The sequence below is a fragment of the Pteropus medius genome, unplaced genomic scaffold, assembly GCF_902729225.1.
Source record: "Pteropus medius unplaced genomic scaffold, Ma_sr-lr_union100, whole genome shotgun sequence".
Taxonomy (NCBI): domain Eukaryota; kingdom Metazoa; phylum Chordata; class Mammalia; order Chiroptera; family Pteropodidae; genus Pteropus; species Pteropus medius.
Window position 1 is genome coordinate 343,276 of NW_024349566.1, and position 26,828 is coordinate 370,103.

General features: G+C 56.5%; 3 protein-coding genes across 4 annotated transcripts in view; 1 reads left to right on the top strand and 2 right to left on the bottom strand.

The window, feature by feature from the left end:
- The window catches only part of TNXB (tenascin XB), a 54,734-nt gene extending 47,666 nt beyond the window's left edge, over positions 1-7,068 (top strand). The window contains 15 exon segments of the mRNA XM_039882959.1: positions 3-230; positions 1,541-1,828; positions 2,853-3,176; positions 3,499-3,834; positions 4,080-4,202; positions 4,322-4,465; positions 4,636-4,755; positions 4,873-5,016; positions 5,112-5,242; positions 5,373-5,505; positions 5,601-5,752; positions 5,843-5,939; positions 6,028-6,189; positions 6,258-6,421; positions 6,770-7,068. Coding sequence (XP_039738893.1) covers positions 3-230; positions 1,541-1,828; positions 2,853-3,176; positions 3,499-3,834; positions 4,080-4,202; positions 4,322-4,465; positions 4,636-4,755; positions 4,873-5,016; positions 5,112-5,242; positions 5,373-5,505; positions 5,601-5,752; positions 5,843-5,939; positions 6,028-6,189; positions 6,258-6,421; positions 6,770-6,871 — 2,648 coding nt within the window. The 3' untranslated portion in view covers positions 6,872-7,068.
- On the bottom strand, positions 7,021-9,639 carry CYP21A2 (cytochrome P450 family 21 subfamily A member 2). 2 transcript variants are annotated; one of them, XM_039882958.1, is made up of 10 exons: positions 9,360-9,639; positions 9,184-9,273; positions 8,937-9,091; positions 8,754-8,849; positions 8,553-8,654; positions 8,363-8,449; positions 7,999-8,199; positions 7,624-7,802; positions 7,444-7,547; positions 7,021-7,354 (listed from the first exon to the last, which is right to left on the bottom strand). In XM_039882958.1, the coding sequence occupies exons 1-10, from the start codon at positions 9,556-9,558 to the stop codon at positions 7,089-7,091; spliced, it is 1,479 nt and encodes a 492-aa protein (XP_039738892.1). In that variant the 5' UTR covers positions 9,559-9,639; the 3' UTR covers positions 7,021-7,088. The 2 variants fall into 2 exon arrangements, with proteins under 2 accessions (XP_039738892.1, XP_039738891.1); XM_039882957.1 differs by having other exon boundaries at positions 8,553-8,849.
- Positions 9,640-12,512: 2,873 nt separating this feature from the next.
- C4A (complement C4A (Chido/Rodgers blood group)) lies at positions 12,513-26,685 on the bottom strand. The gene is made up of 41 exons (XM_039882960.1): positions 26,528-26,685; positions 26,160-26,358; positions 25,758-25,959; positions 25,490-25,560; positions 25,319-25,407; positions 25,052-25,134; positions 24,774-24,870; positions 24,521-24,626; positions 24,277-24,409; positions 23,714-23,829; positions 23,429-23,608; positions 23,122-23,307; positions 22,806-22,991; positions 22,546-22,704; positions 22,158-22,284; positions 21,908-21,982; positions 21,431-21,628; positions 21,228-21,339; positions 21,066-21,136; positions 20,654-20,793; positions 20,330-20,539; positions 20,027-20,078; positions 19,835-19,924; positions 19,477-19,686; positions 19,223-19,298; positions 18,904-19,060; positions 18,691-18,807; positions 18,413-18,584; positions 17,983-18,215; positions 17,741-17,905; positions 17,324-17,383; positions 16,255-16,348; positions 15,983-16,175; positions 15,777-15,867; positions 15,568-15,642; positions 14,045-14,147; positions 13,796-13,885; positions 13,616-13,714; positions 13,372-13,455; positions 12,959-13,091; positions 12,513-12,796 (listed from the first exon to the last, which is right to left on the bottom strand). The coding sequence occupies exons 1-41, from the start codon at positions 26,590-26,592 to the stop codon at positions 12,655-12,657; spliced, it is 5,241 nt and encodes a 1,746-aa protein (XP_039738894.1). The 5' UTR covers positions 26,593-26,685; the 3' UTR covers positions 12,513-12,654.
- Between the last annotated feature and the right edge of the window lie 143 nt (positions 26,686-26,828).

Genomic DNA, 26,828 nt, shown 5'->3' on the forward strand with positions numbered 1-26,828 from the left:
AGTGACCCAGGACTCTGTGGGCCTCTTGTGGACGGTCCCCCAGGGCACATTCAACTCCTTTGTGGTCCAGTACAAGGATAGGGCTGGGCAGCCCCAGGTGGTACCTGAGGCTGCAGACCAGCGTGAGGTCACCATCAGTGGCCTGGAGCCCAACAGGAAGTGCAAGTTCCTGCTTTATGGGCTGGGAGGCAGGAAGCAGCTGGGCCCCATCTCTGCTGAGGGTACCATGGGTGAGCCCCAGCGCTGCCTCCCACCTTTTCCAAAGCTGTCTCTTTTCTGAGCCCAGAGCTGGCCTTGTGGCCTTCTTATAAAGGTTATTCTTCTGCCTTCAGCCTTTGCATGACAATCATAATACCAAAAGCAAACATTTATTGAGTCCCTATTGCATGCCAAGCACTGTCCTGAGCATTTTATTTGCATTATTTCCTTCATTCACTGACTGACAATACAACAAAAAGAACCCAGGCTTCAGAGCCAAGCAGACTTGTGTTCAAATTCCGATTACCAGCTGTGTGGCCATGGACAAGCCCCTTCTTTCCCTTGAAGTTCAGTTTCCACATCTGCATAATGGTTATGAATAGTATCAACTGGCACTCAATAAATGTTCACATCCTCCTCTCTTTGTCCTAACTCTGTGGCAAGAGGTGGAAAGTACGGGAGAGTTTGGCTGGAAGAAGACTGTGGAAAATCTGGTGTCATTGTGCCCATGACTCAGCCCCACAAGGACAGGGTGGAGGTGGGTCACTGACCCTTACCCCACTCCCAGGACCATGAGTCACTCTAGCCAGACAAGGAAGGGGCACATGGCCAGTTGGGGCCCAGGGCCCTCAGAGTCCAGATTCTCTTCCCTGAGCCCTCATTATAGGGACTGGAAACAGGCTTCTCCTCTAACTCCCATCAGTCATCATCCACCCTTGGCAGGTCTCTTTTGTATTCTTTTCTGTCCTTTATTCTTCCAGCTCTGCCCCGGGCTTCTCCCCACACCCTTCCTCACTCAGCTGCCCTGGCCCAAGGGTGTTAGGGCTGGGGAAGTGGATGGGAAGAGGGCCCAGGCTGACAGAGAGCAAGGGGGAGGTTATGGCCAGGCAATGGCAGCCTGTGAGCTTGACTAGCTGCCCAGCCTGGCTCTTACTATTTGGGGGCATCTCCCTGACAATTCAGATACCCTCTGGGAACCTTTCTCAGCTCCAGCCACATCCCTGCTCAGAGGACTGGGGGTGAGGGAGAAACTGAGGCCCTTCTCAGCACCCCCAGGCAGCACTTCTCATGTGATCTTTATGCATTTCCTGCACCTTGGTCACAGCGGGGAGGGATTGAGGGCAGGAAAGAGTTGGGCGGTGGGCTCTGGAGGAGGAGACCAGGCTACACACCCTCCTTCCTACAAGACAGGACTGGAGCAGAACTGTCTATCTCCTCAGGTGACTGTCCTTGAAGTCACACTTCAGCGACACTTTCCTAGACCCTCAGGCCTCCCAAAAGTTGCCAGGCTGAGGTAAAGGCAGCTCTTGATTAAGACTTTCTTCCTCCACTCTCCCCACAGCTCCCCCAGAGAAGGAGTGGCAGCCTCCATCCCGCCTAGGGGAGCTGATGGTGACAGATGAGACCCCAGACTCCCTGCACCTCTCATGGACGGTAGCCCAGGGCCCCATTGACTCCTTTGTGATCCAGTACAGGGACACAAACGGGCAGCCCCAGGCAATGTCCATGGCTGCAGACCAGCGGGAGGTCACCGTAGAAGGCCTGGAGCCCGGCAGGAAATATAAGTTTCTGCTCTATGGATTCATAGGAGGACAGCGCCTGGGCCCCGTTTCTGCCCTGGGAGTGACAGGTGAGTGAGAGGCTGTCCTACATGGCCCTAGCAAGCTGACCTGAGTAAGTTTCCTCATGCCTTTGGGCTAAAGATGAAGGGACCGGCAGAAGTGAGTGGAGATGTGGGGAGCCCGCCTAGGGCCTAGGAGGAAGGCACAGTGGGCCAGCGCTGATGGCGATCCAGGGGTCAGTCAAAAGCAGGAGCCAGGACAAGCAGCAAGGAAAGGCCCTGGCAGTGGTCCTCCATCTCCCAACCCCAGCCCTGCCCCAGGACTGCAGGCTACTCCTCATCACCCCACTGGGGCAGCACTTACATCCCTGCAGGGTGGCCTTGCCCAGATAGGGGTTAACCCCCTCCCGTGGATGAGTCAGGAGCCTTTTCTCAAATGGAAAATTACTGGAAAACAAAACAGCAAGGGCATAGAAACCAAGAGAAGTGGCTGCATTGACAGAATGGGCTCCTCCTCTGGAGGTGCTAACACCCAGCTCACATCAGCCCCACGGAGCCCAATTTGCCCCTCCCTCATTTACCAGCCAATTCCATTCTCAGCTCTTCTCAGAAGGGGGAACCACATGCCCGAACTCAGGGAGTGACCTAGTTAGTTCTGCCTCAGGCCATCAGCACAGGCATCCAGGGGATGAGGAGGGAGTATGGCCTGTGCAGACATCAACGGGGGATGTAATAAGACACTAGGGTGAAGAAAGGGAAGCAGCACAGGATTCAGGCACTTCAAAGGAACCCACAAAGGAGTCATGGGGCCACAGTGTTGGCACTTAGGGAGGTCCAGGGTGGCAGGAATCACCGCCAAACCAGGGATGTGGTAGATTCAAGAGAAGGAAAATGCTAGAAGAGCTTCAGTTCCTCTCTTCTCTCCACCTGGCTTTCGTGGCCAGGACCAGTAAAGTCCCCACCTCAGCCTTGGGCCAACCCAAAACCCCCTCTTCGGAGAGTACAGTAGAGTGAAGGGAGGCACTCTGCTGCATTCGAGGGCGCATGTGCACACATACCCTCTCAGCCTCTTCCCTGTGCTTCTCCCACACAGTCCCAGAAGAGGACACTCCAGCCCCCTGGCACCCTGCCACAGAGGCCCCTGAGGCCTCCGAAGGACCCCGCCTGGGGGAGCTGGCAGTGACTGACAGAACCCCAGACTCCCTGCACCTCTCATGGACCGTGGCCCAGGGCCCCTTTGATTCCTTTGTGGTCCAGTACTGGGACACAAATGGGCAGCCCCAGGCCTTGCTCGTGGGTGGGGACCAGAACAAGGTCATCGTGTCAGGCCTGGAGCCCAGCACCCTCTACAAGTTCTCCCTCTATGGCCTCCATGAAGGAAAGCGCCTGGGACCTGTCTCAGCCAAGGGCACCACAGGTACCACCAAGCCCTTCATCTTAGCCTCACCTGCCTCTAATCTGGGACTGGGAAGGGTGAACGGGGTGCCCAGATGTGGCGACCACAATGAAAGAACATGAGGAGTGTACCATGGAGGGAGGAAGAGGTAGTTAAGCAGCTCTTGGCTCTACACGTATATGTTCTCACTATGGGTCTTCCTGTGGGTGCCAGCCTGTCATTAGTTTCATTTTATAGATGAGGAAGTGGGGGCTAGAGTGGGGTGGCTGAAGGGACCTGCCCCACGTCATCAAGTTGGTGTGCTTCTGTCTCCAAACTCTTCTCTCCCACCCACTCTGTGTAGGGTCAGCTCCTGCTGGTCAGACCCCAGGGGAGCCAGGGCCCCGCCTGTCCCAGCTGTCTGTGACTGATGTGACCACCAGTTCTCTACGACTCAACTGGGAGGCCCCGCCTGGGGCCTTTGACTCCTTCCTGCTCCGCTACGGAGTCCCATCATCAAGTACTTTGGAGCCACATCCTCGGCCTCTGTTGCAGAGGGAGCTGACAGTGCCAGGGACCCGGCACTCAGCTGCGCTCCGGGACCTGCGTCCTGGGACCCTGTACAGCTTTACATTGTATGGTCTGCGTGGGCCCCACAAGGCCGACAGCATCCAGGGCACCGCCCGTACCCTCAGCCCAGGTAAGGCCCCCGACTGGGCACATATCCATGCTGCCCCAAAGTGGCAGCATGGGACGGAAGCTAGTGCCTCGGCCAGAGGGGAGGCTGGTAAATGGTGGAGGGCTTGGGGGAATCTACAGAGCAACTTCCATGTCTGTGTCTGGAGCCAGTAGGGCCCCAGGAGAAGGAGGGGTGGGAATCCTGGGACAAGAGCCTCTCTGCTCTAGGCCCTTACCATTATTATTTGGTACACCCCCCCTCCTTAGTTCTGGAGAGCCCCCGTGATCTCCAATTCAGCGAAATCGGGGAGACCTCAGCCAAGGTCAGCTGGATGCCCCCACCGTCCAGAGTGGACAGCTTCAAAGTTTCCTACCAGCTGGCACATGGAGGTGACACCTTTTTGCCCATGACCTCATTGGCTCTCATTTCTCCTGAGCCCTCTACTCTGTCTGTCCTGCAGCTCCTCCTGACTTCCCTGGGCAACCTCCCAAGCCCATCGTGTTTTCAGGGGAGCCACAGAGCGTGCAGGTAGATGGCCGAGCCCGGACCCAGAAGCTCAAGGGGCTGATCCCAGGTGCTCACTATGAGGTGACTGTGGTCTCTGTCCGAGGCTTTGAGGAGAGTGAGCCTCTCACAGGCTTCCTCACCACAGGTTAGATGAACTGGGACCCGGGCAGGGTGTGGGTGGGAGCTGACAGTGAATGGAGAGGGGATGGGGTTATTGGAGGCTCCAGTTGCAGACAAGAAGCCCAGCAGAATTTGGGAAGGTGAGGGCCGAGGGGAGCAGTAAGGAACAGCTCTGAATCCCCTCCCTTCTCCCAGTTCCTGACGGCCCCACCCAACTGCGCGCACTGAACTTGACGGAGGGAACCGCCTTGCTGCACTGGAAACCCCCTCAGGCTCCTGTGGACACATATGATGTCAAGGTCACAGCCCCTGGGGGTAAGCAGGGCTGAGGCCTCTGGATGGGACTAGTTCAGAGTGGGGAGAGCAGAGGGCAGGCTGGGCTCCCACAGGGCAGGGAGGTGGCAGATGCTGATGCCTGACTCCCACTCCTAGCCCCCCTTCTAGAGGCCTCAGCCCCAGGCAGTGCTGTGGACTACCCCCTGCACGACCTCATGCTCCACACCAACTACACAGCGACCGTGCATGGCCTTCGGGGCCCCAACGTCACCTCTCCAGCCAGCATCACCTTCATCACAGGTACCTCCTGTGAGCTGTGTGGGACAGGGGCGGGGAAGTGCAAGGTAGCCAAGAAGGACCTCATCTCCATCTTCTCTTCCCCCTTCCTCTCCCAGGGTTAGAGGGCCCCCGAGACTTGGAGGCCAAGGAAGTGACTCCCCGCACGGCCCGGCTCACTTGGATTGAGCCCCAAGTCCCTCCAACTGGCTACCTGCTCACCTACGACACCCCTGGTGGACAGACCCAGGTGCCCACACTCCTGCCCCATTGACTGACTCCTTTCCCTGGGTTCCATTCCAGAGGCTGTCTCTGCCTCTGTCTCTCCTGATAGGGCTCAACCTCTCTCTCCCCTGACCTGCCCCTTCTCTGTTCCACAGGAGATCATGCTCCCAGGAGGGGTCACCTCTTACCAGCTCCTGGGCCTCTTTCCCTCCACCACCTACAGAGCATGGCTCCGGGCCATGTGGGGTGAAAGCTTCACACCACCCATGTCCACCTTCTTCACCACTGGTACTTGGGTGCTGGGACCTGAGGTCGGGGGTTGAGTGGGCAACAGGAATTTAGGGTGTGGAAGAAAGACTGGCCCCTCACTCTCCTCTCCCCAGGTGGACTGCGGATACCCTTCCCCCGGGACTGTGGAGAGGAGATGCAGAACGGGGCTGGCCATTCGCGGACCACCACCATCTTCCTCAATGGCAACCGCGAGCGGCCCTTGAACGTGTTTTGTGACATGGAGACGGATGGGGGTGGCTGGCTGGTGGGTGGCAGCCAGAAGCCGGGCATCTGCACAGGGCCGGGGCTGGTACTCCAGGAGCCATAGGCTGATGGTGCCCCACCTGTTTCCCAGGTGTTCCAGCGCCGCATGGATGGACACACGGACTTCTGGAGGGACTGGGAGGACTATGCTCACGGTTTTGGGAACATCTCCGGGGAGTTCTGGCTAGGTCAGTGCCTCAGGGAGTGGGGGACCAGGGAAGGCATAGGGGCCCTCTGGACACCAGACCCTGATGAGAACACACTTCCCACCCCCAGGCAACGAGGCCCTGCACAGCCTGACAAAAACCGGCGACTACTCCATGCGTGTGGACCTGCGGGCTGGGGATGAGGCGGTGTTTGCCCAGTATGACTCTTTCAGGGTAGACTCCGCCGCTGACTACTACCGCCTCCACCTGGAGGGCTACCATGGCACCGCAGGTGAGGGCTGGACCTGGGGGTTCGAGGGGTGAGGGAGGAGAGGCTCTCACTTATTCTGCTCCTGCCAGGGGACTCCATGAGCTACCACAGCGGCAGTGTCTTCTCTGCCCGCGATCGAGACCCCAACAATTTGCTCATCTCCTGCGCCGTCTCCTACCGAGGGGCCTGGTGGTACAGGAACTGCCACTACGCCAACCTCAATGGGCTCTATGGGAGCACAGTGGACCACCAGGTGAGGGGCCTGGAGGCAGCACAGAGCTGGGGGTGGTCAGGGCTTGGCCTGCCTGCTGTGACATACGGCATGACAGAACAAATTACTGAGCTGCTTGGTGCCTCAGAGCCTTCATCTGTGAAATGGGACAATAATGCCATCTCACCAAGGTGTCTTGAGGAGGAGGTGATTTATTGAATGGAAAGAGCCAGCTCAGGAGTAAGCCTCAATCCTTTGCAACTGAGGGTTATGAAGGCAGCAGGGAAGGAAGAAGGTTGATTGATTTGTGAGAACCATCTCCCCAAAGGGCCAGGGGTAGGAGCAGCGGGGCTACCCGCTTTGACTTTCTCTCTACAACTTCCTTCCCAGGGAGTGAGCTGGTACCACTGGAAGGGTTTCGAGTTCTCCGTGCCCTTCACGGAAATGAAGCTGAGACCCAGAAGCTACCGGGCCCCCGCCTGGGGACACTGAGCCTAGGCTCACCTCTCCTGCCCAAGTATGACTGCCGAGCACTGAGGGGCCGCGGGGAGAGAAGGGCCAGGGGCCACCTTCACCACCCAGCCACCAGAGGAAGCCTTCTCCACCCCGTGATCTCACAGCACTATGTTTACAGGGGGGAGGGAAGGGGTTTGTATAGGAGCAATAAAAGGAGAAACTGAGGCACAAGACAGGCATGCATTTTTGCCTGTCACTGGCACTCGCCCAAGCCTGGGGGCGCTGCCCCCCGGGGCTGCAGCCGCACCTGGAAAGGCGGCACAGTGAGGTTGACACCGCAGTGGGGGTGGGGCTGCAGGGAGGGCAGGGCGCCCACTGGCGGCAGCAGCGTGAAGGCCTGCAGCAGACGCGCCAGCACCACGAAGAGCTCCAGGCGTGCCAGCGGCTCGCCCAGGCACACTCGTGCCCCGCAGCCAAAGGCCAGTGCACTGGGGCTTGCGCCAGGGGCCAGAAAGCGATCTGCAGGAGAGGGACAGGCCCAAGGTCAGCAGTGGCCGGGACACAGCCTGTGCTGCTCCCACTCACAGGCACCCAGCCCCACCACGCACCAGGCCAGAACTCGTGTGGCCGCTCCCAGACTGTCTCGTCCAGGTGGGCACCTTGGAGGTTCGGGATGACGACAGTGCCCTCGGGGATGTCATAGCCGAAGATGCTGAGGGCAGAGTAGGATTAGAGGCCCGCCAGGAGCCAGCTTGCGGTCCCACTCACCCATACCTCCTGGGAGTCACCTGCTAGGCCGAGTGGTGCGGTGCGGCAGGGCCAAGGGCACGACTGGCCGCAGGCGCAGCACCTCCGCAATGGTGGCGTTGAGCAAGGGCAGCCGTGAGCGGTCCTTGTATGGGACTCGGGAGCCCCAGGCTCTGGGGCCCAGCTCACGATCCAACTCCTCTTGTAGTCGCTGCTGAAACTGGGAAGTGGGAACAAGCTTGAAGCTGGGGGACTTGCCACTAGCTGCTAGCCAACCCACGGCAGCCGAGCCTCCAGCCACTCCCTGGAGCAACCCACAGGAGCTTTTGTGCAGATTGGGAGAAGCCCCACCTCCATCCCTGGGGGAACACAGCCTGCCTCAGGGTGGAGTGACAGGCTGCCCCCAGGGCTCACACCTCAGGGTGGTGAAGCAAGAACACCACAGCCCAGGAGAGGGTGGTTGAAGTCGTCTCAGTGCCACCGATAAAAAGGTCCACCACAGACATGTGCACATGTCCTTCAAGGAGATGTCCAGGGCCCTCTTCCTCTCTCGGCTTCCCCAAGCCCTGGAGCATGTAGTCCATCATGTCCCTCCACTGGCCTGCCACCATGCTGTCCTGGGGAGAGGAGGGGCACCAGACTGAGTGCCTGGGGCAGGGAGTGGGGCCTGGGGGTGGCAACAGGCCCAAGACTAGTGAAATGCCAAAGAAATTGCCTGGCTCTGGGGCAGTAGCATCACTGGCTGTGGGGCGAGGGGCCTGGTTCGTGCATGGTGCCCACCTTGTGCTGCCTCAGCTGCTTCTCTACAATGTGGTCTCTGTTCTCCACGGCCTGCTTCAGCCTCCAGAGGCCTGGGTTGGGGAAGAACTGGGGCAAGGAGCAAGAGAGAGTAGCCCCTGGGAAGGAAGCCTGCCCCCAACCCCCGCCTCTTCTCCCAGGAGCCAGGAGTATCTGGGCTCTACCTCCTCACCCTGAGAAAAGGAATGATGTGCAAAATTTGGATGGACCAGTGGTCCCAGGTTTTCATCAAGTCCTGGACACAATCGTGAAAGGCATGTACTAAGGTATCCTCCTGACAAAGGAGGGAATCCATTAAGTTCAGGATAAGGAGAGGGTCAGGGAGGGGCTGAGGGGTGGGCCCAAGCCTATATGAGGGCAAGAGAGCCTTGACCTTGTCTCCAAAGGTGAGGTAGCAGATGATGCTGCAGGTGAGGAAGGAGAATTCCTTCTGGATGGCCACAGGGGCACCGGCCTGGGCTCTCATGCGCTGTAGACAAAGAGCATGAACTAAATAGGCCAGGGCTACTGGGAGAGGTGAAGCTGATCTGGGGTGATGGTGGGAGTCTAGCCTCACCTCACAGAACTCCTGGGCCAGCTGCTCCACCAGGGGCTCCATGGAGCCACGCATGCCCAGTAGCAAGGCGGAGCGGGTGAGTCTCTTGTGGGCCTTCCAGAGCAGGGAGTAATCCCCAAGTGAGAGGTCCTGGTTGTGCCGGGACACCAGCTTGTCTAGGAGTAGGGGTTGGAGGTCAAACTGACCAAGGGAGCCATGGCCTGATCTTCCCTGCCTCCCTCAACCCCAGCTTCTCCCCACCTCTTACAGGATGGTGACTGGGGTCTGCCAGCAAAGTCCACCCACTTCCTGATCATGGCCTCCTCAATTGTCCTCTTAGAGTTCAGCACCACCACATCTGTGGGAGAACCAAGGCAGGATGTCAGCAAGGAGAGCACCCCACCTCCCCACTGTGGTGGAGCCAAGCAAGGAGCAGGTGCTCACCTTGCAGTCCAAGGCGGAGCCTGTAGATGGGCCCAAGTTTCTGAGCCAGGCCAAGCAGATAGATGGGGAGGTTGGGCTGCCGCAGGTGCAGGAAGCCAGGAACAAGAGGTGGGAGGTGGAGGCTCCTGAGCTTCCACTGGCCCCACAGCAGGCGGGCACCAGCCAGCAAGGTCAGCAGCAGCAGCCCGAGGAGCAGCATGGCAGGAAACACATGCAAAGGCTCTGGCCTGGCCACTTATAGCTCTTGAGGCCCCACCATCCATCTTACTTCTCGGACTGTGCTGGGACTTCCATTGACTCCTTCCCTCAGGTCCCTGCCCACTGTCCCGCCCACAAGAATAGCACATTCTTGGAATAGCACCAGGCCCGTTGGCCTTGGGGAATCCATATTTCAAAGAAGGGGCCTTTCTTCTTTCATCCATCAAGAAGAAAGGAAGGAAAGCTCAACCCTGACCTTTCTCCCACAGCTAGCATCAGCTTTCTGGCCCCATGTCAATCATGCAGGAAAATGTGTCCACTCTCTGGCCTGAGCACCCCCCCTGCCCGACTACCACCCATCTTGGACCAGCTTACTGCTGTATAACTCGTCTCAGAGAAAATGGCAGTCCCTGCCTCATGTGCCCTCCAGGATCATCTGAAGAACAAAATGAGATAAAAGTGATCTGTGTGTTGTTCTTTTAACTCACAGATGAGTGACCACATTGCCTGGTTTGCCCGGGTTATCCCACTTTATACCTATAGTCCCGTGTAATTATTATCAGTGCCCCATTTCACTCTCAAAAGTTAAAGATGAAGAATTACATGGTCCCTAATTTGGAGCTCTCACTGTGTACATGATACTTATTGGTTGCAAGGAAAAGAGACCAGCTTGAGGGGCTTGAGCTAAAAATAAGAATTCTTATACAAATAAAAGAGTGTCTCACAGAACCTGAGAGCAGGAGAGAGGCCTGGGGGTGGCAACAGGCTGGAGACCAGTGGGATGCCAAAGAAATTGCCTAGCTCTGGAAGGCAAGGGACAGAGTGGGAAAAGTCCTAGAGAGGGGTTGTTTCCTCACTCTTCATTCCTCCCTCCTCTTTGTCTGTGGTTCCAGCCTCTGTCCTCTCTCTCTCTCTCTCTCTCTCTATCTGTCTAGTGGTTTGTGTTCCCAAGTGTAGGCAGAACAGGACTGCCTTTGGGGGTCAGAGTTTACGGAGTACAGGACCAGCTCAAGGACGAGTGGGATTTCTCAGCACAACTGAACTTGCCACCCCCTTATTCAAGGTCCCCAGGAAGGAACTCGGTAGTCAAAAGTGGGGTCAGGGGTCTAACCCTATACTTGGAGCTGTAGCCATAAGCGGTGGAATCTCATCAGACCAGGTAGGACTATCAAGGACCACTTTTATTGGTGAAGTGGCAGTTGGGGATCTTAGAGGAGGCGCTTGGGGAGAGATCATGTCAAAGAGGAGTAGCAGGGTGCAGTGAGAGGTGAGGGCTTCCTAGGGGTTGAGGGCTTGGAGGTCACGTGAGGCTCATGTCATTCCCTAATTCCCCACCCCTGGCTCTGTGGGTGGAAGTGGAGGGTCCTTCTCTCAGAGCTTTACCTTAGAGCGCAGGCTAGAGAACCTGATTTGAGATCCTGGCTGTGCTACCCACTGCTTAAAGAGTTAACTGCAGGAGTCCTAGTGGAAGAGCTCAGGCTCTGCCTGGATCCATGCCCAGGACTGGGAGAGAGAACACAGGCTGGGGTTTCTGGGGTTGGGCAGCAACAGCTGCCGCCTTCCTCAGAGATGACCTGCCAGACCTAGGCCATCTCTTTCTACAACTACAGCTGAATCCCTGGATCTCGTAAATGGGTTTATGCCACCAGCACGCTAACAGGCTTTGGGAAGCGAGATTAAACAAGCACAGAGGCACGTAAACCACAGCCCTAGGAAGTCTCTGAAACACTGGGGAAGGTCAGTACTCCTCAAAGTTGCATGGAATAGGAGGGGACTCCTTCAATAGGAGAGTGACCCGGGAAGCTGGAATGCTTGTGAACATCCCTCCGTAAATTGACTACAGCCCCATCTCTTCTACTGCTTCCCTCCAACAAATCCGAATTCCAGATGTGATAAGCCGCGTGCAGTGCTCCCAAGTGTGCTCTATCCTGCCGCGTGCAGTGCTACCAGTGTGCCCTATCCTGCCCCGGCCTTGGGCCTTTCACGTTCTCTTCTGCCTCGAACGCCCACATCTACTCCTACTCTCTTTGCTGGATTCCTCAGCCTTCAGAACCCAACTTAGATGTCACCTCCTCCAGGAAGCCCTCTCTCTCCGCTTCTCACATTCCCCCAGATTGGGTCAGATGTCCCAACTATGAACTCCACAAGACCACACAGCTCCCCAGCACCACTCCTTTCACAGAGGATAGGGACCTGGCATATAGGGCTCGGAGTGAAAGTTCCACAAATTTCTGTTGGATGATTGAATGGCAGGCTTCCGGACTATCTCAGCAAATTTCTCTAGATGGATTTTTAGGTCAGCCCTGAAGACCCAAGGGGTGCCACTAAATGGTGGGGAGCTAGACAGGCAGGTGGGGAAGGTTGACCCTAGTAGATCACAGTCTCTTTAGAGTATTAAGGAATATACCAAAAGCAGCCTTCGGCTTGTTTAAAATCAGTGCCTGGAAGAAGATCATCAGATCTGAGGATTATGCAACTCTAGGGCTATTACCTAATACCACTGATCACAAGATCCAAAGTCAACAGGCTTTCAACAGATTGGGTCTCAGCTAAAAGCAACAGACTCCAGAACTGTACCAGGACAGAGTGGGAGGCATGTGGCTGGACAGTCGCTCATAAGGCAGAAGAGCTGAGATGTGAGCCGATCACAGCCCTGCCTGAGGCCACAGTGACGGGCTATATCGGGGCAGTGCAGTGCCCTGCAGGCACAACGGGAGGCCTTGGTGTTGATGCTGGATCCTCAGGGTGCAGACTGTTGGGTCACAAGTCTACTCTGGGTGGTCCTATGCTGGCTTGGGGTTCCCAGTGAGTCATCTGGGAAGGGTGAGGCAGAGCTGAACACCCCAAGGGTCATCCAGGCTCTGAGAGCCTAAGATTTTGCGAACCCTGGCCTGGACCCCCCCAGAACCTGTAATGCACGATAGGCACATTGCTCTCAATCCTAGAGACACACACTGACGCTTTGCTGCCAAAGGCTTTTATTGAACCCCTGGCCTTGCCCTGTGGCTACTTTCAGAGGACCAGGCACAGCAACGATCCAAGCATTATCACCTTTCCCAGGCTCAGGCTCCTCCTGGGGGAGGTGGGAAAACGGCCCTTACACCTGGCACCCCTGAGTGCTATACTCTTGGATGAAGTCATGGAGCTGGGCACAGGCTGCCCGCTGGCGGGTGCTCCGGCACAGGCGTTCAGAGGGCATCTCCTCAATCCAACTGTTTGAGTCCAGCAGGTACTGGGGGCTGCAGGGGCAAAGAGCAGTCAGCAGAGGTCAGGAGGCTGGGCAGAGCGGAAAGGAGAACACGAGGCATCTGCCTTCTGAGAGGGGAGGGCCTAGGCCCTGGGGATCCATTCCCTCATGAGGTGTGAGAAGAGCAAGAAACCCAGGGGCCCAGAGAACTCACTGTCCCTTGAGGTCATGGGTGGCCCCGTCCAGACCCATGATCAAGTATTCTTTCCCAGGTTCCAAGCGAAGGCGGCAAGAGGCTCGAACAAGGAAATTTCGGGTCTGACCAGCAGTGGCCTGAGCATCCTTGGCTGAGGGGAGAACGTGCACAAGAGTTGTCAGAGGGAAAGAAAAGGTGCAGGGTGAGCATGGGGTCAGGGGCTTTGCAGACACCCTCTCATGTAATCCTGCCACTCCCAACAGGGAGATGCGACCGCTTTCCTACTAGACAAGCCCAGGGCTTCTAAGAGGCCAAGGGGATCTAAGTTCTTCTGAATTTTTACTATTCTAGGCAGACAGGCCCCAAACTCAGACCTCAGCTCCTCTCTATCCCCCCAGCCCTGCCCACCCAGCCACCCATTCCCTTCGTACAGAAGTGCAGGACTTGGGTGATACTGGTCTCAAAGAGGCGAAAAGCAGCTCTGGCATCTTCTCGGAGAACCTTAACCTGGAAGCCTATGAGGCAGTTTAGGAGAAAGAAGGGAAGGTGAGTTACCCTGAGGCTGAGGGCTGCAAGGTGGTGTCAGAGCAAAGAGGCTGCCTGTGGGCCTGTGAGAGGAGCAGGCATGACCAAAGAGACCCTGAGGGTGGGTCAGGGCCTAGCGGGAAGACTGACCGTATTCCACACGGGGATAGTAGCAGGCAAACTTCATCCTGTAACCATCCTCCTCCAGCAGCCCCCGCTCCAGGGCACGACGCTGTCGAGGGCACTTCCCTGAAGTCAAGAGCCCAGGTGAGACAAGGTAGGCCCCAGCCAAGTTCCCTCCCAGCCCCGGCCCCAGGCCCTGGGTCTCACCCTCAGCACACTGGCAGACATCAGCAGAGCACAAGGTGGACAAGAGTTTGCTCTTAGTCGGTGCCCCATAAAACACGGAACACTTGTGCTCTGGAGAAAACCAGAGAGGGGAGTTAGAGTATGTCCCCCTCTTTGCCTCCCAGTCCTGTTGAGCCACAGGACTCCCCTGCCACTTTCTACTGCCCCAGTCCCCAATGTCCCACATGGAGGCACCTATCACAAACCTCCTTAGTGTCCCTAAGTGCTCACCGGGGTTGTAGTAGTCGTACAGGGCCGCGCTGGCCGGCTGCACCAGTCCCACGGCTACCTCCTGCACAGCTCCAAAGCCCACGCACTCCCGAGAGGTGGGGACCTGGCATGAGAGTGAGGGGAAAGTCAGGGTCCCCCTGCAGGCCGCTGCGTTGCATTTCCTTGGCCTGTCTCTCGTTCCCACTGTTCTCATTTTCAGTGTCCTTCACATTTTGTTACCTTCCGGCCACCAGAACTCTAAAACTGCTCCCAAGGTCTCTGCTGACCTCAGTGCCCAGATGATGACTTCATCCCAGTATCCCGTCACCGGGCCCCTCCACAGAGTCTCACATCATGAACACATTCTCCATGAAACTCTCCCATCGCTCAGGGTTAGCTTCTGGGCCATCTCCTGCTGACTGCCCTGGTTGTTTCTGACAACCCCTTGTCTTCCTCCCCAGAAGTCCAGTCCCCACCCCTTGGCTCTTCCTTCCTCTGCATTCCCTTAGGAAGGTCTCTACCATTCTCTGGCTTTCACCAAACCCTTTCAGGCTAATGAGTCTCAAACCAAACTTTCAGCCTTAATCCTGCATTAGGATTTTTGCAGGATGTATAAATTCTCCCAATGCACTCTGCCTGCACCTCAAACCCAGTCACCCTCCTGACAACCTCGCTTCATCACTGATAAAACTGAGGCCTCCCTTCTCTGACACAACCTAATGGCAGGTGCTATCACTCTGCCCATTCTCTGTGACTCTGCCACTCATGTCCAGGCTCCAAGTCCTTTCCCCTTGCCCCAGCTGGTCCAGTCCAGCATGGTACCCCTGCCAGTTTCCCTCCTAAGCTGGGCTTCTGCATGGTCAGCTCCCTGCACAGAAATCTTCCTGGCTCCTCATTTTCCACTGTGTTTCACCAGACTCCCCTGCCTGGCCTCTCAGGCTACTAGGGTCTGCCTCCTTTGCCTGCACTAGGCAGGGGGAGGGGGTCTTCCCGACCCACAAATACCTGGCTAATGGTGTTACTGTTAACACACCTTTTTCACATTTTCTCCAAGAGGTTATATAGTAAATGTTCAAATAAGCTTTTGAGAGCCATCAGTGGGTTGATAATTCTTTGTTTTAGTCAAATAAGACCATGAAAAGACAAAAAAAAAAATCTCACCTATGGCCAACATCACTTTATAAAAGAAAGTATACTTTAATATCGAAAGAAAAAAACTAGGAAGGTCAATTAAAAAAACAAAAGCAAACCCTCAAGTTGAATGAATCTGGTTGGTTTTATGAAAGGCTTACTCTTAAGCCCTCCCCTGCTGACTGGCACCAGCCTGTAAACCACATTAGGGGCTCAGCCCCTGCCTGCATGGCCTCCCTGGCTGTCCCCCCATAATTTGGCTCTGACTCAGTCTCGTCTTGCTTCCCTACTCACATTACACGTTCTCTCTGGGAGCACTGGCCACTGATACAGTATCCCCTGGGAAACTTCATAATAACCTGCTCAGTAACCCAGTACCATCCATGCCCTCCCGTGTCACCTCCCCTGCTCACCGAGTCAAAGTATAGCAGGACGTGGGGCCCCTCAGTCTCAAAGTGACTCACATAATGGTCAGAGAGGGAGGTCAGCTGTGAAGAAGGGGAGATGGTCACAGGAAGATGGCCTTGGCCCCTACACACAACAGGGCTCAGCAGCTGGAGGTGCTGCAGGATGTAACAGGGGTCTTGAGAGCACAAGGGGTCCCTCTGGATAGCTACCACACCTTCTCCAAGTCAGCCTGCAAGGCGTGGAATCCGCTCAGGAGGGTGATGTCTGCAATGGCCATGCCCGACAGCTCCACCTTGCCATTCCGCCTGAAGAGACATGCCTTGTTGTCTGGGTCCCTCCCGCCTGCGCCAGCAGGCGGATGCCCAGCCCCAGCCTCGGTCCTTCTTCCTCTCTCCAGGCCCAGCTGCGCCCCAGGCTCACCAGATGCACACAGTGTACTGCACTCTGGATTCCTGCTCATCGGCCACCTTGGGCGCCTCCCTTCTGCGGCGGCTCCTCCGCCCCTCAAACAGCTGCAGGGGTGTCACAGGCTGGGAAAGGGGCCCTGGGTCATCTCCGGCTAAAATCTCACGCTCGTAGTCCTCGTAGTCCTCATAGTCTTCATTTGCTTCCACTGCATGAGGATGGCATTGTGACTTGGCCCCTGGTACCAGTCCCTGGAGGGCCCTATGGTCTCTGACCCTAACACTCACTTGTGTACTCGACGTGGCCCATGACTGTCACCTCAATCTTAAGATCCTGGCAGGTCGTGTTCTTCATGTCCAGGACATTGTAGATACGAAGGACCTGGCTCAGCAAGGGGCATGGAGAGAACAGGGGACGTTTGGGGCCACAGACCTCTCTCTAGGGCCACACCTAAGGGCTAAGGAATTTGAGGGTTGTGGCCCCTTCCCACCCCCCTTCCTGACCAGTCCATCAATATGAATGGCCCAGGTGTTGGGTTAGACAGGGAGACAGGGCAGCCAGCGTCTGCCCTCAGGAGCCAGCACTCTACCCAGTGCACAGAGGAGGCCACAATGGAAAGTCAGAGAAAGGCTTCTGGCTGAGGCTTGAAGGAGGAGAATGAGTTTGCCACAGGAGACAAGAAGCAGAGGAAGGACATTCAAGGCAAAGAGATCTATGCAGATGAGTAGATCTGTCTGGCCGAGGAGGTGAGCCCAGTCATGAACATGAAAGAATCCGAAGGCTAATCTAACTAATGTTCTCAGAAGGTCAGTTTCACTGCACTGTGGACAGTGGATCAGCAAGGGAAGATGTGGTAACAGGGAGAAGTTCCTAGACTGCGTTAGCCCAGAGTCCGGGAAATAAGTGACAAGGCCCTGGGCATCAGGGGGATAGACGAGGAGTTATTGGGGCCATAAGAAGGGCTCAGGAGGGGGCACTAAGATGACCTCTATCTAGAGTAGCAGCTGGGCTGAGGGGAAGGGGCTCTAGCAGCCAGATGAGGGGACACAGGAGGAAGAAGGGGTTTGTGACACACCACGTCTGAGGTGCTGAGGAACATTTAGGGCCTGCAGCTCAGGAGAGGCCTGGGTTGAGGCACTGGGTACGTGAGCCATCGGCATTGAAGGAGTAAAGGCGATGACAGGTGCCCAGAGAGGGCGGAGACCAGAGTGAAGGGAGAACGCCCAGGGCGGAGCATAGGGAACGCCGGCCCCGGGATGCTTTCCTCCTTCTGACCATGAGCTCTGCCCACATCTCCCACGGAAGACCCTGGCTCCTCCCCACTGGGTACAGGTGTCCAGTGCTGCTGGCTCTTACCTTCAAGGTTCCTTTGCTGTTTCCTCCCACCTTCACATTAATCTTGCTGCCCGAGGAGGACTTTCAGAGCAGAAAAGGGAAAGAGATGTCAGACGAGCAAAGAACAAACCCTAAAAACAAACCCTCCTGCTATCCCCACCTCACATTTCCACAAGTTCACATCTTCACATGTATTATCTCACTTCAGCCCTCTAAAACCCTTTTGGGTGGACTCTGCATATATTATTTTCAGATGAGAAAAATGAAGCTCAGAGGTTCATTGAAGCTAACACTTTCTCCAGGTCACAGCCAATAAGTCTTTCCGCAAGGTTATCAGGAAGAGGTACTGGGGATTCTGCAGGGGTGGGAGGGCTGGGGGGTTCTGGCCTGGCTGCAATAAGCCTAGGTGTTATGGCAACCCAGGTGAGAGTGGTTCACCTGCAGCTCTTCCTCCAGCCCCTGAATTTGGTTGTTCAGCTGCAGTACGTGCGACTTGGCCCCACTGCGACTTGTGTAGTTGAAGGTCACATTGAGGTCCCTCTCCTCAGTGGTGTGGGAAGCGATCCAGTATGCAGACAGGGCATCCAGGGTGATCACCGTATCCTGGGGAGGTTGGACCAGGACTCAGGCACTTGATCTCAGGACCACCCACTCCCCCAGAGCCCCAGAGCAGCCCCTACCTGGGTGCTACGGAATCCCCCTTGGAAGCCACCCTGGTGAGTGAGCCAGGCCGCAGCCTGGTCAGCCATCTCTGCCTTGCCCTCCCGAAGCAACAGGTGCAGCAGGCCATAGGCTGTGGTTTCAATCCACAGGGCTGGAGCCTGGGGCACAGGGTCTGCTGGGCTGTGAGGAGCCAGGGTGGGCGATACGACATTGCTCTGAGAACTGGCGACTGAGCCCCAGTACAGATGATCTGGAAGCGAAAGGAGACCCACCAGTGAACGGGGTCAGATCCTGTTCATCAGGCCCCTTGACGCTCCCCTGTTTGGCGCTCTTGACTCTCCCCATTCATACCTGCTGATGGGTCTCCTTTTACTCCTTTGTGCACACTCAGGGGTCCCAATGTCCCCCAAGCCCCAGGCTCAATGCCAGGACCCCCTCAACTCTCACCACCTGTCTCTTGGGCCATGGCCATGAGGTTGTTGTGGGCAACATTCTGCAGGTCCTCGGGGGCCTTGGTCAGTGTCAGTGCATAGGCCGTGATGGCGGCTGCGTGGGCACCCAGAAGCCCAGCACTTGCTTTCGTCCCCAAGAATGAGTTAGCTTTTGAGATGGAAGTTTCCTAGAGGAAAGTGGAGAAGAAGGTCTGGTAGCAGGACACCTGGGTTCCTGAGGAGAAAGGGGGAGACCTGGGGGATAGAGAAGGGCAGACACGCAGGCGCACTTACCACTCTCTGCTTCAGCTCCTCTGCATTCTTGTCCTGGAAGACGGCCAGCCCATGATGAAGGGCAATGACCACAAAGGCTGTCAGTGCCACCGTCTCGTCATTTCCTACCAAGCCCCCCTGGTTGGTGGAGGAAGAAAAGATGTCAGTCAGGAGGGAGAAGGGGCAGGGAGAGTTCCCACCTATGCTCCTTGGACCAGCTTCACGGCCCCATACCTGCATGCCCCTGTGTATAACTGGACAGGGGTCCTGGAATGAACCGTCAGCCTGCTGCTGGGTTAGCAGCCACCTGGTTGACTCCTGCAGCTTTTCAGGTGAGCCACCCACCTGTTCTTGGGCCAGACTCAGTACCTTCAGCACAAAGGCCGTGAGCCTAGAGCGTGGGAAGGGACAAATGGGGATAGGGACTGGTCCCGATAGGGGACACAGCCCCACTTCCCCAGGAACCTGGTCAGTCACCCTCCCATCATACTTGGCTCTGCCCTCAGCAGCCCTGGCACCTCTCAGAGACCCAGAACCACTTTCCAAACCTCACCAGGTGCTACTGTCTCGATGTAACCATGCCCCATAGGAACCATCTGTTTTCCGAAACTGCTGGATCCGCATGTAGCCTTGGAGAAGAAAGGCGGCTGCTGAGGTGACGCTCACTCTTCCATTATTTGCGCCTGAGGCCATGCTCCCCATTCCTATCAGGTTCCCTCCTCTTCCCCCACTAGCCACCTTGGCTGACCATCTTCTATTAATTGCCCACTCTCGGCCCCCACTCCTGCTTGCCCCTGCACCCAGAACCTTTCTGGATCAGATCCACAGCACGGTCCTTGGTCTCTGGGGGTAGTTTGTTCCACTGCTCTGTCTTGTCCAGGTAGCGGGAAGCAGCCAGTGTTGGAGCCAAGAGGACCATGGTTTGTTCTCCACAGCCCTGCGGAAGCCTCAGGAGTGAGGCCAGGCCTCCTGGTGACAAGGCCCCCTCAGAGCCCAAAGTGTCCAGTGGATCTGAGGCTATAGGGGAAAGAGAGGGTTAAAGATAGCAAGCAGGTCTGGGGACCTCTGGTCAGAGAGTCATGAGGCCATGGGATCAAAGAGGGGTCCACAGATTTCACATGAATCTGAGGGTGACCACTGGAAAGAGACTGGAGGGCACTCCCACCTGTGACCCTGACATAGCTGCTGAACTCTCCATCAGGGAGAATATTGGGATCAGAGTTGCCAGGAATTTCCAAGGTCCGGCTTCGGTGGTCTGGGGAGATGGGAAAAGTTGTCAGTCTGTCCCGATGTCCACATCTCCTGCCACTTATAACCCCCTTGGGATACTGATGGTTGGGGGCAGGGAGTCACTCACCCAGAGGGTTAAGTTCATAGACTATCTCCTCTATGTGGATGGCCCCTTCCTTCTGTCTCAGGGGAAACAGAGCTATGAGTGATCACATGGGACTGAAGCTGCCCTGCCCATCCCACTGCAGACTCCCCAGGACTTGGAATTTGCACTTCAGAGACAGAGTTAGACCAGAACTGTAGAAGATGTAAACTGACCAAGGCGTTGGGTTTGGGTGTTGGGCCTTTGGCCTGGCCAGTAGAGAGGGAGACGGGGGTTAGGGGTGAATCTGGGAGCCTGGGGACCTGGATTCAGGGGTGCTCCATTCACCTGAATTTGTAGAACCTTAGACACTGCATCTCCTACAGGGAACTCTGAGGACCCTCGAGCCACCACCTTCAGGGACACAGCGGCGGCTGTCGTGGGCACCACAGAGAAGCCAACGGGCCGGGCAGAGCCAGCAGGCACCAACACCTGCTGAGCCAGCCCTCCGCCCCCAGCCAGGCACAGCCCTTCCACTGGGGACACATGGACGCTCACCTAGGGCCAGGAAAATGGTGATGGTCAGAGCCCTGGCCTACTTAGGCTCTCCGCACCTCACCTGCCTCAGTTCCACCCACGCCCCTGTGCACGCAGGCTCCTGCAGGGCCTCACGGTCAGGTTTTTATCCAGGTAGTTGTAGAGGACAGGCCGCAGCTCGAACTGCTCAAAGCGACGAACAGAAATGGGCAGGCGGAGGTGCACGTGAAATTCTCGGAACACTCGGAGCTGGACTGGCGTGGCCACACACAGGCCTGACGGGAGGCAGGAGCATGGGGGAAAAGACAAAAATCAGAGGCCTGGGGGCATCACAGCCACAGGGTCCCACTAGGAAGGGGCAGGGAGTGACCCATCATTGTCCTCCACCCACCCCTGCTCTCTAGGCTCCCAGCTCCAGTGCATGCAGTGCAGACTTTCCCAGGTCTCTGCACCCCCTTCCTTACAGTAAGAGAAGAGGGCTAAGAAAGGGGCCTGGCCGAGGCGGGTGGGAGAGGGGAGGCTGGAGGCCCCGGCAGGGCAAGCTCACCTTTGCTTTTGGACAGGCTCACACCATGGATCTCCCACGTGGTCAGAGAGTCAGGGAGCAAATGTGACAATCTGTGATGGGAAAGGTGAGAAGACTCATCACATTCTGGGATGGCCCCAGACACTGTCCAGAGACAAGGTCAGGCCTACCACATGCCCTCACTGGAAGAAGCGGTCTACTGTTGCCACTCTCCAGAGCCAGTTCTCCGGGAAGAAGCTTCGCACAGGAATGTCATCTTCATCCATCAGGTCCTCCTCCTGCAGGATCTCCAGAGCTGGGGGACCACGGTGGAGGGACATAAGAAGAGGGCCATTCTTCTCCTTCAGGTGTTCAGGGCTGTCCCCCAGCCCCAGCCAGTCCCTCACCTCGGGCAAGGCCCACCTGGCCCCGGGCCCGGATCTTCTTGCGCAGGCCCTCAGCAAACTGGCAGCAGGACAGAAAGGGCTCCCGGCAGGCCAGCTGCTGCACACGAGCTACCCGCTGCTCGCAGGAGCGCGGCATGGGCAGCCGTGTCAGCCCATCCTGGCAGCAGCGCTTGGCTATTGGGGAAGTATACTGGCCCACTACAGGGCCAGGTGAGGGTGAGCATAAGGGAACAAAAGGAGACACACCTCATCTCCCACCCTGACCTCTAGATATATAAGGACTCACCCTAAGAGAACAGGAACTCAAGAGAGACCAGTGGAGAGAGCCTCCAGCATACCCACCATCAACCCAGATCTCGGATCTCTGGCCCCAAATACCATATACTGGCTTTCTCAGGAGCAGAGGAGCCAAGAGGTAGACCCCTCCCCCTGACCCTTGGGCCCAAGTGGAGAGCTTCATAGGCACCCACAACTCACACTTCTCAAAAATTGCCTTTTGGAAGTTCACGTTTCTCTTTTTCCGGGTTTTCTTCTCCTCTGGGCAGCTCAGACCTGGTAGAAAGCAGGACTGCAGCCAAGCCCTAGGGTGTGTGGCCTCCCAGCTCCACCCCCCACTCCTCTTCCCAGGCCCAGCCCTTCCGGCCACTCCTGCTCTTATCTTATCCCTCAGGTCCCTCCTCCTCCCTAATCCTCCTACCACCCACCCCATTTCCTCCTCTGGTCTTACTCTTTCTGGCTGAGGTCAATTGGTTTCCATCAGAAAATGCCAGACCAGCTGCCTCAAACACCTGAAGGGCATTGTCCCCACCCCCAGGACCACAGCCAAGGTTATAGCTGTTCATAACTTCGAAGACCTGGCCAAAAAAAAAAGGCAGGGATGCTGCAGAAACAAGAGTGGCTAAGAGGTAGGAATGGCCACTCAGCTATGGGTAAGAGGGCAGCAGATGGAAAAATATGAGAGACACAGACAGTAGAGAAATAGAGACCATGGGGCCACGGCTTGAGGGAGAACTGGGAGGAGTTGGTGGGCTGGGCTCAGGGCTCTGGGCTCAGGGCTCAGGGCTCAGGGCAGCAGGAGAATGTGAGGGAGGGTTGGGGCGGGGGTCTTGACACACCTTGCCCATGTCGAGGGGCTTGTGGGACCTGCCACCCACAGCATACAGAGCCGTGTCCACAGCACCTAGTGCCACCAGGGCTGGAGAATCTGTTAGCAGGTGGAGTTTTACAGTGTCCCCAGGATGATACTCCTTGTGACCATCTACATTCAGTTCCAGCTGGCAAGGCAGGAGGTGGGACACAGTCAGAATGGGGAGAGTGTCTTTTCTTCTTTCTCTCTCCAACACACACACATGCCATCTCTCCCAATGCCAGTTACCTTGCCCTCACAGGCCTTGGCCTGGACGTCCACTCGCAGGGAGTTGGCCACTGGGAGGCCCCTATGATAGTAGAAGGCCACAAAGTAGAAGGACGGTGCCAGGTGATGGTCCACAAACACGGAGACGGAAGTCAGGGTCTTCCTGGGCTCTCGATTCACAGACACGATCTGGCCCCGGGACAGAATCTGGGGCAAGAGTGGTTCCCTCTTCACCGCGCACCTCCAGCCTTGAAACTGCTCCCCCACCCCAAGGGCTCTTTCCTGCCTCAGCCCGTCCCTGCACCCTGCCCTCCTCTACAACCCAGCTCATGCACACCATGTAGTAGTAATGAGAGAAGCTGGCCCCACTGACGCCCACGTCTCGCAGGTTGAGGATGAGACTGTCCCCAACGCGAGGGGGTCGAGAATCCAGCCGCTCAATTGACAGAAACCCAGAGCTTCGTGAGGGTGGGGCTCTCACGGTGAGCATGGCTGTGGCTGGATAGGGAGAGCCTGCAGACACCTGGAGAGAGGGGCAGGGGCAGGAGGTGGCAGGGTCAGTGGTGAGGATCTAGGCACCTAGCATCTTTCCCCAGCCTGTCCTTTTTTCCCTCCCCATGCTCTCCTGCGAGTTGGAGTCCTACCAAGAGCTGCGCTTCTGGGACGGTCTGAGGGAAAATGATGGGAATAATGACTTGGCCGCTGTTGTCTGTGTTTTGTTGAAAGTTTTGTGTTTCAGAAGCAGATCCAAGAGAAAAAAATGTGGTAGAAACTTTGACAGGAATGCCAGAGGCTGGGGAGCCCGACATGTCTCGTACCAGGGCCTAGGTGGGTGGGGGTAGGGCAGGTAAAGGGGAGTGGTCAGAGAGGTCTTGGGCCCTCCTGACCAACACCCACCCTGCCACTCCCCCTCCACCTCCAGAAGAAACCTGCAGCAGAAAGGGGGTCCCAGGCACAAGGTGTCGCTTGCTGTGGCTAAGATCCAAGGAGAAGGGAGATGACACAAAATGCCAAGATGTGAGCTCTGCCTCCTCCAACTCTCCCCCTGCAATACACAGGGTAGCGAGAGGTGAAGGAGGGAGACCCAGGAAGAGGAGCCGGAGAGCAGGGGAAAGCAGCTCAAATGTTTCTCACCCACAAGAGAGTGAGCTCCTCAGGACACAGGCCATTTCCCATTCATTTCTATGTTTGCTAAGGCCAGTGCAGGACCCAGCACACAGATGGTGCTAACATGTGTCTTCTGGATGGATGAATGGATGGATGGACAGACGGATGGGCCAAAATAAATAAATAAACTAAGGGAGAAGATGCCACTTCCCTAGAAACCACCCAGAAGCACAGTTGGAATGAGAAAGTCTCCTGGGTCTTTCCCGGCTATGGGTCCCAGATGTGGGTAAGAAGGGTGGGCAGTGGTGTCAGTGCTAGAGAACATAGGGTCAGTTCAGAGGTCAGAGGCGAGGGTCTGGGGTTATAATCAAGGGAAGCCATTCACCTGGAGACTCAATGATGGCCGCTGCAACATAGAGGCGCAGCCCCGGGAGGTCAGTAAGATGCATGTTGAGCTTTGCCAGGGCACCCTGAACCTCAGCCTTGGAGAGGGAAATGTGGCACTGGCCATCTACCAGCTGGGACAAAGAAGAAAACAGGACTTGGGGTGAGACGAATCTCCCACCTTACCCCCCTCCTCCCTCACCATCCTCACCTCCCCTGCACCCCCACCCCATCCTCTTTCCTACCTTGGTCTGATTCTCCAGCCCCCGAAGGAAAGTCTTGTCACCATTCTCACCCAGGAGCGCAAAGCGCACATATGCCACCCCCTGCACTGGCTTCCCATAAATGTACCTGCCGCCACAGAGAGATTGGGAAGAGGGTGGGCCAAAGGCTGAAGGAAATAATGCAGTGGTCTAGGAGGGAGGGGGGCTTGGGTGAGAGAGAGCAGCAGGCACATTTATACAGAATAGGAGCTTTGGGAACAGGGCCCAGAGTTACCTGGCCTGGATGTCTAACTGGATTTCACCAAGAATGCCACCTGCTATCAGGATGTAGGGCTTTCCAGGGATGATCTTCACCTCAAAGTTGGGAAGGACTGACCCAGGGCCAAGGGAAAGGCAGGTCAGCCTCTAATGAAAGGACCTCTAAAGACTCCCCTCCCTTCAGGACAGTGGCACCCATATCTCCCAGCCCCTGCCCTGCTCCCATCACCTCTCCTTCCACCCCTTATTCCCTTCAGAAAGGCACTGCTTGTCCCTCATGTTTCCAGTTCTCACCATATTTCTTCACCTCAAACTGGGTGCTGCTGTTGGATTCTGGGCCATCTGAGAATCGAGCTGAGATCTTCCAAGTCCCTGGCCTGAGGAAGGACAAGGGAGGGCCTCAGAGAGCCAGCAGCCCGGCTCCCTGGGAAGAGGACTGTAGGAGTAAACCAGAGGCTCAGGAGACCTAGGGATCTGACTCTGTGCGTTGGAGTGGAGAGCAGGGGCAAATAGGAATCAGGTGGTGTAGTTGGGGGCAACCCCCAGATGGGGAAAGCTCACTCTGAGATGTCCGGGATCACAAAGTCATCCTGGAAGATGGATGAGGAAGCGTACACCTCCCTCTTTCGTACACGGAGGCCATGAGAGTTCTGTGAAAGGAGAAAAAGTGGTCACGGGTGGGAGATCAGATCAGCAGCCCTAGCTGGTCAAGGTCAGAGGACAGGAACTCACCTCCACCGTGACCGTGATGGTGTCAGTGGACGGGCGCATCTTTTGATCCAGAGCAAAGACTCGGTACCGAACTGGGAATGGAGGGTGAGAGAGGTAAGTAGGGGTCCAGGAGCAAAGGGAGGGTGGGCCCCGGTCTCCCCACCCCTTCCAGGGAGTGAGGGGGAGAACAAACATTTGCTAAGCAGCCTTCCTGTGTGGCACCTTCAGGTCATCTCACTTAAGGGGTTGGGAGAGAATTAAAGGTAGAAGCCCTGGGGCTAAGACCCACCTCGCTGGCCAGGGTTATAAATAGGCTGGTCGGTCTGCAGAAAGAGGTGCCCCCGGCGAGAGGAGAAGAGAAGGTTGACGCCCTGAATATCTATCTCTTTAGACCCTGTGTTCTTCAGCCACGGTGACTGGGCCACCAGCTGGACCTCAGGGCCTCCAAGGAGGCTTTTGAGGCCACAGCTCTCCGCACCTCTCAGGTGCATCTGTCAGGAGAGGGAGAGGGAAAAGGAGTAGGTCAGAGACAGAGCAGAAAGAAAAAAACAGAGACTGAGACAGAAGAAAGGAAGAGGACCTTGAGGTGGGACGAGGGGAGGAGAGGGAAGAGGGTGAGAAGGCAGACATTTACAGAAGACAGAAAGGAAGAGTGGGAGGTGCTGAGCAGGAGTGAGTGGCATCTGGTTACCTGGACATTGAGAAGAATGAAGTCTTTTTCTGAGGTGAGGGTGAAGTCCACCTTTGGGGAGCAGGGGACATTAAGCTTGTATGGGTTTCTCAGGAACACTGATCCTTTCACTACCTGTCCCTGGGGAGCATCCTGGAGCTGCAGCCCCACCGATAGGGGGACCCCCAGGTGAACCACAGAGGGAGAAAACAGGAGCAACCTGGGGAGAACAGGTAAGGGTAAGCAGTCGGCCTCTACTCCCTCTTCTCCAGATGCTCCACCCTGCCCTTCCACCTCTGGCTCCTGAATCTGCTCGCCCTGCCCCACGCCTACTCTCCTATCGCCAGCCCTGCCCCCATTCAAGTAGCACAGCACCCTGCCTCCAGGACCTGGGCTCCTGCAGAGACAAGGCAAAGAAGCTGGACACCCAGGTCAGACCCCAGAGAAGCCTCATGGCTGGAGGACCCAAGAGATCAGACTCATCCGTCTGTCTGCTCCTTTCTGGTCAATCTCGGGCTTGGAGCAGGGTTGACTCTGGACCTTGCTCCTCCCCTGGCCGTTAAGCCGGGAAACCACGTGACAGCCAAGAAATGCAACTGGCCCCTGGCCCAGTATTGGGGGGTGAGGGGAACACCCCAGACACCTGGGTCTCTGAGGGAATCTGAAGAAATCATAGCCCAGAGATAGATC

What these genes read in the sequence shown, in the direction of transcription:
- CYP21A2 (XM_039882957.1), bottom strand. Translation starts at nt 9,558, where the DNA reads ATGCTGCTCCTCGGGCTGCTGCTGCTGACCTTGCTGGCTGGTGCCCGC. An exon ending in TGGCCCAGGAGTTCTGTGAG is followed by an intron (nt 8,850 to 8,936) that starts GTGAGGCTAGAC and finishes CTTTGTCTACAG; the next exon opens with CGCATGAGAGCCCAGGCCGG. An exon ending in AGCAGCTGAGGCAGCACAAG is followed by an intron (nt 8,200 to 8,362) that starts GTGGGCACCATG and finishes TCCTCTCCCCAG; the next exon opens with GACAGCATGGTGGCAGGCCA.
- C4A (XM_039882960.1), bottom strand. Translation starts at nt 26,592, where the DNA reads ATGAGGCTTCTCTGGGGTCTGACCTGGGTGTCCAGCTTCTTTGCCTTG. An exon ending in GAGCCTGTCCAAAAGCAAAG is followed by an intron (nt 20,794 to 21,065) that starts GTGAGCTTGCCC and finishes GCCTCCCGTCAG; the next exon opens with GCCTGTGTGTGGCCACGCCA. An exon ending in CTATGAACTTAACCCTCTGG is followed by an intron (nt 19,925 to 20,026) that starts GTGAGTGACTCC and finishes CCATCTCCCCAG; the next exon opens with ACCACCGAAGCCGGACCTTG.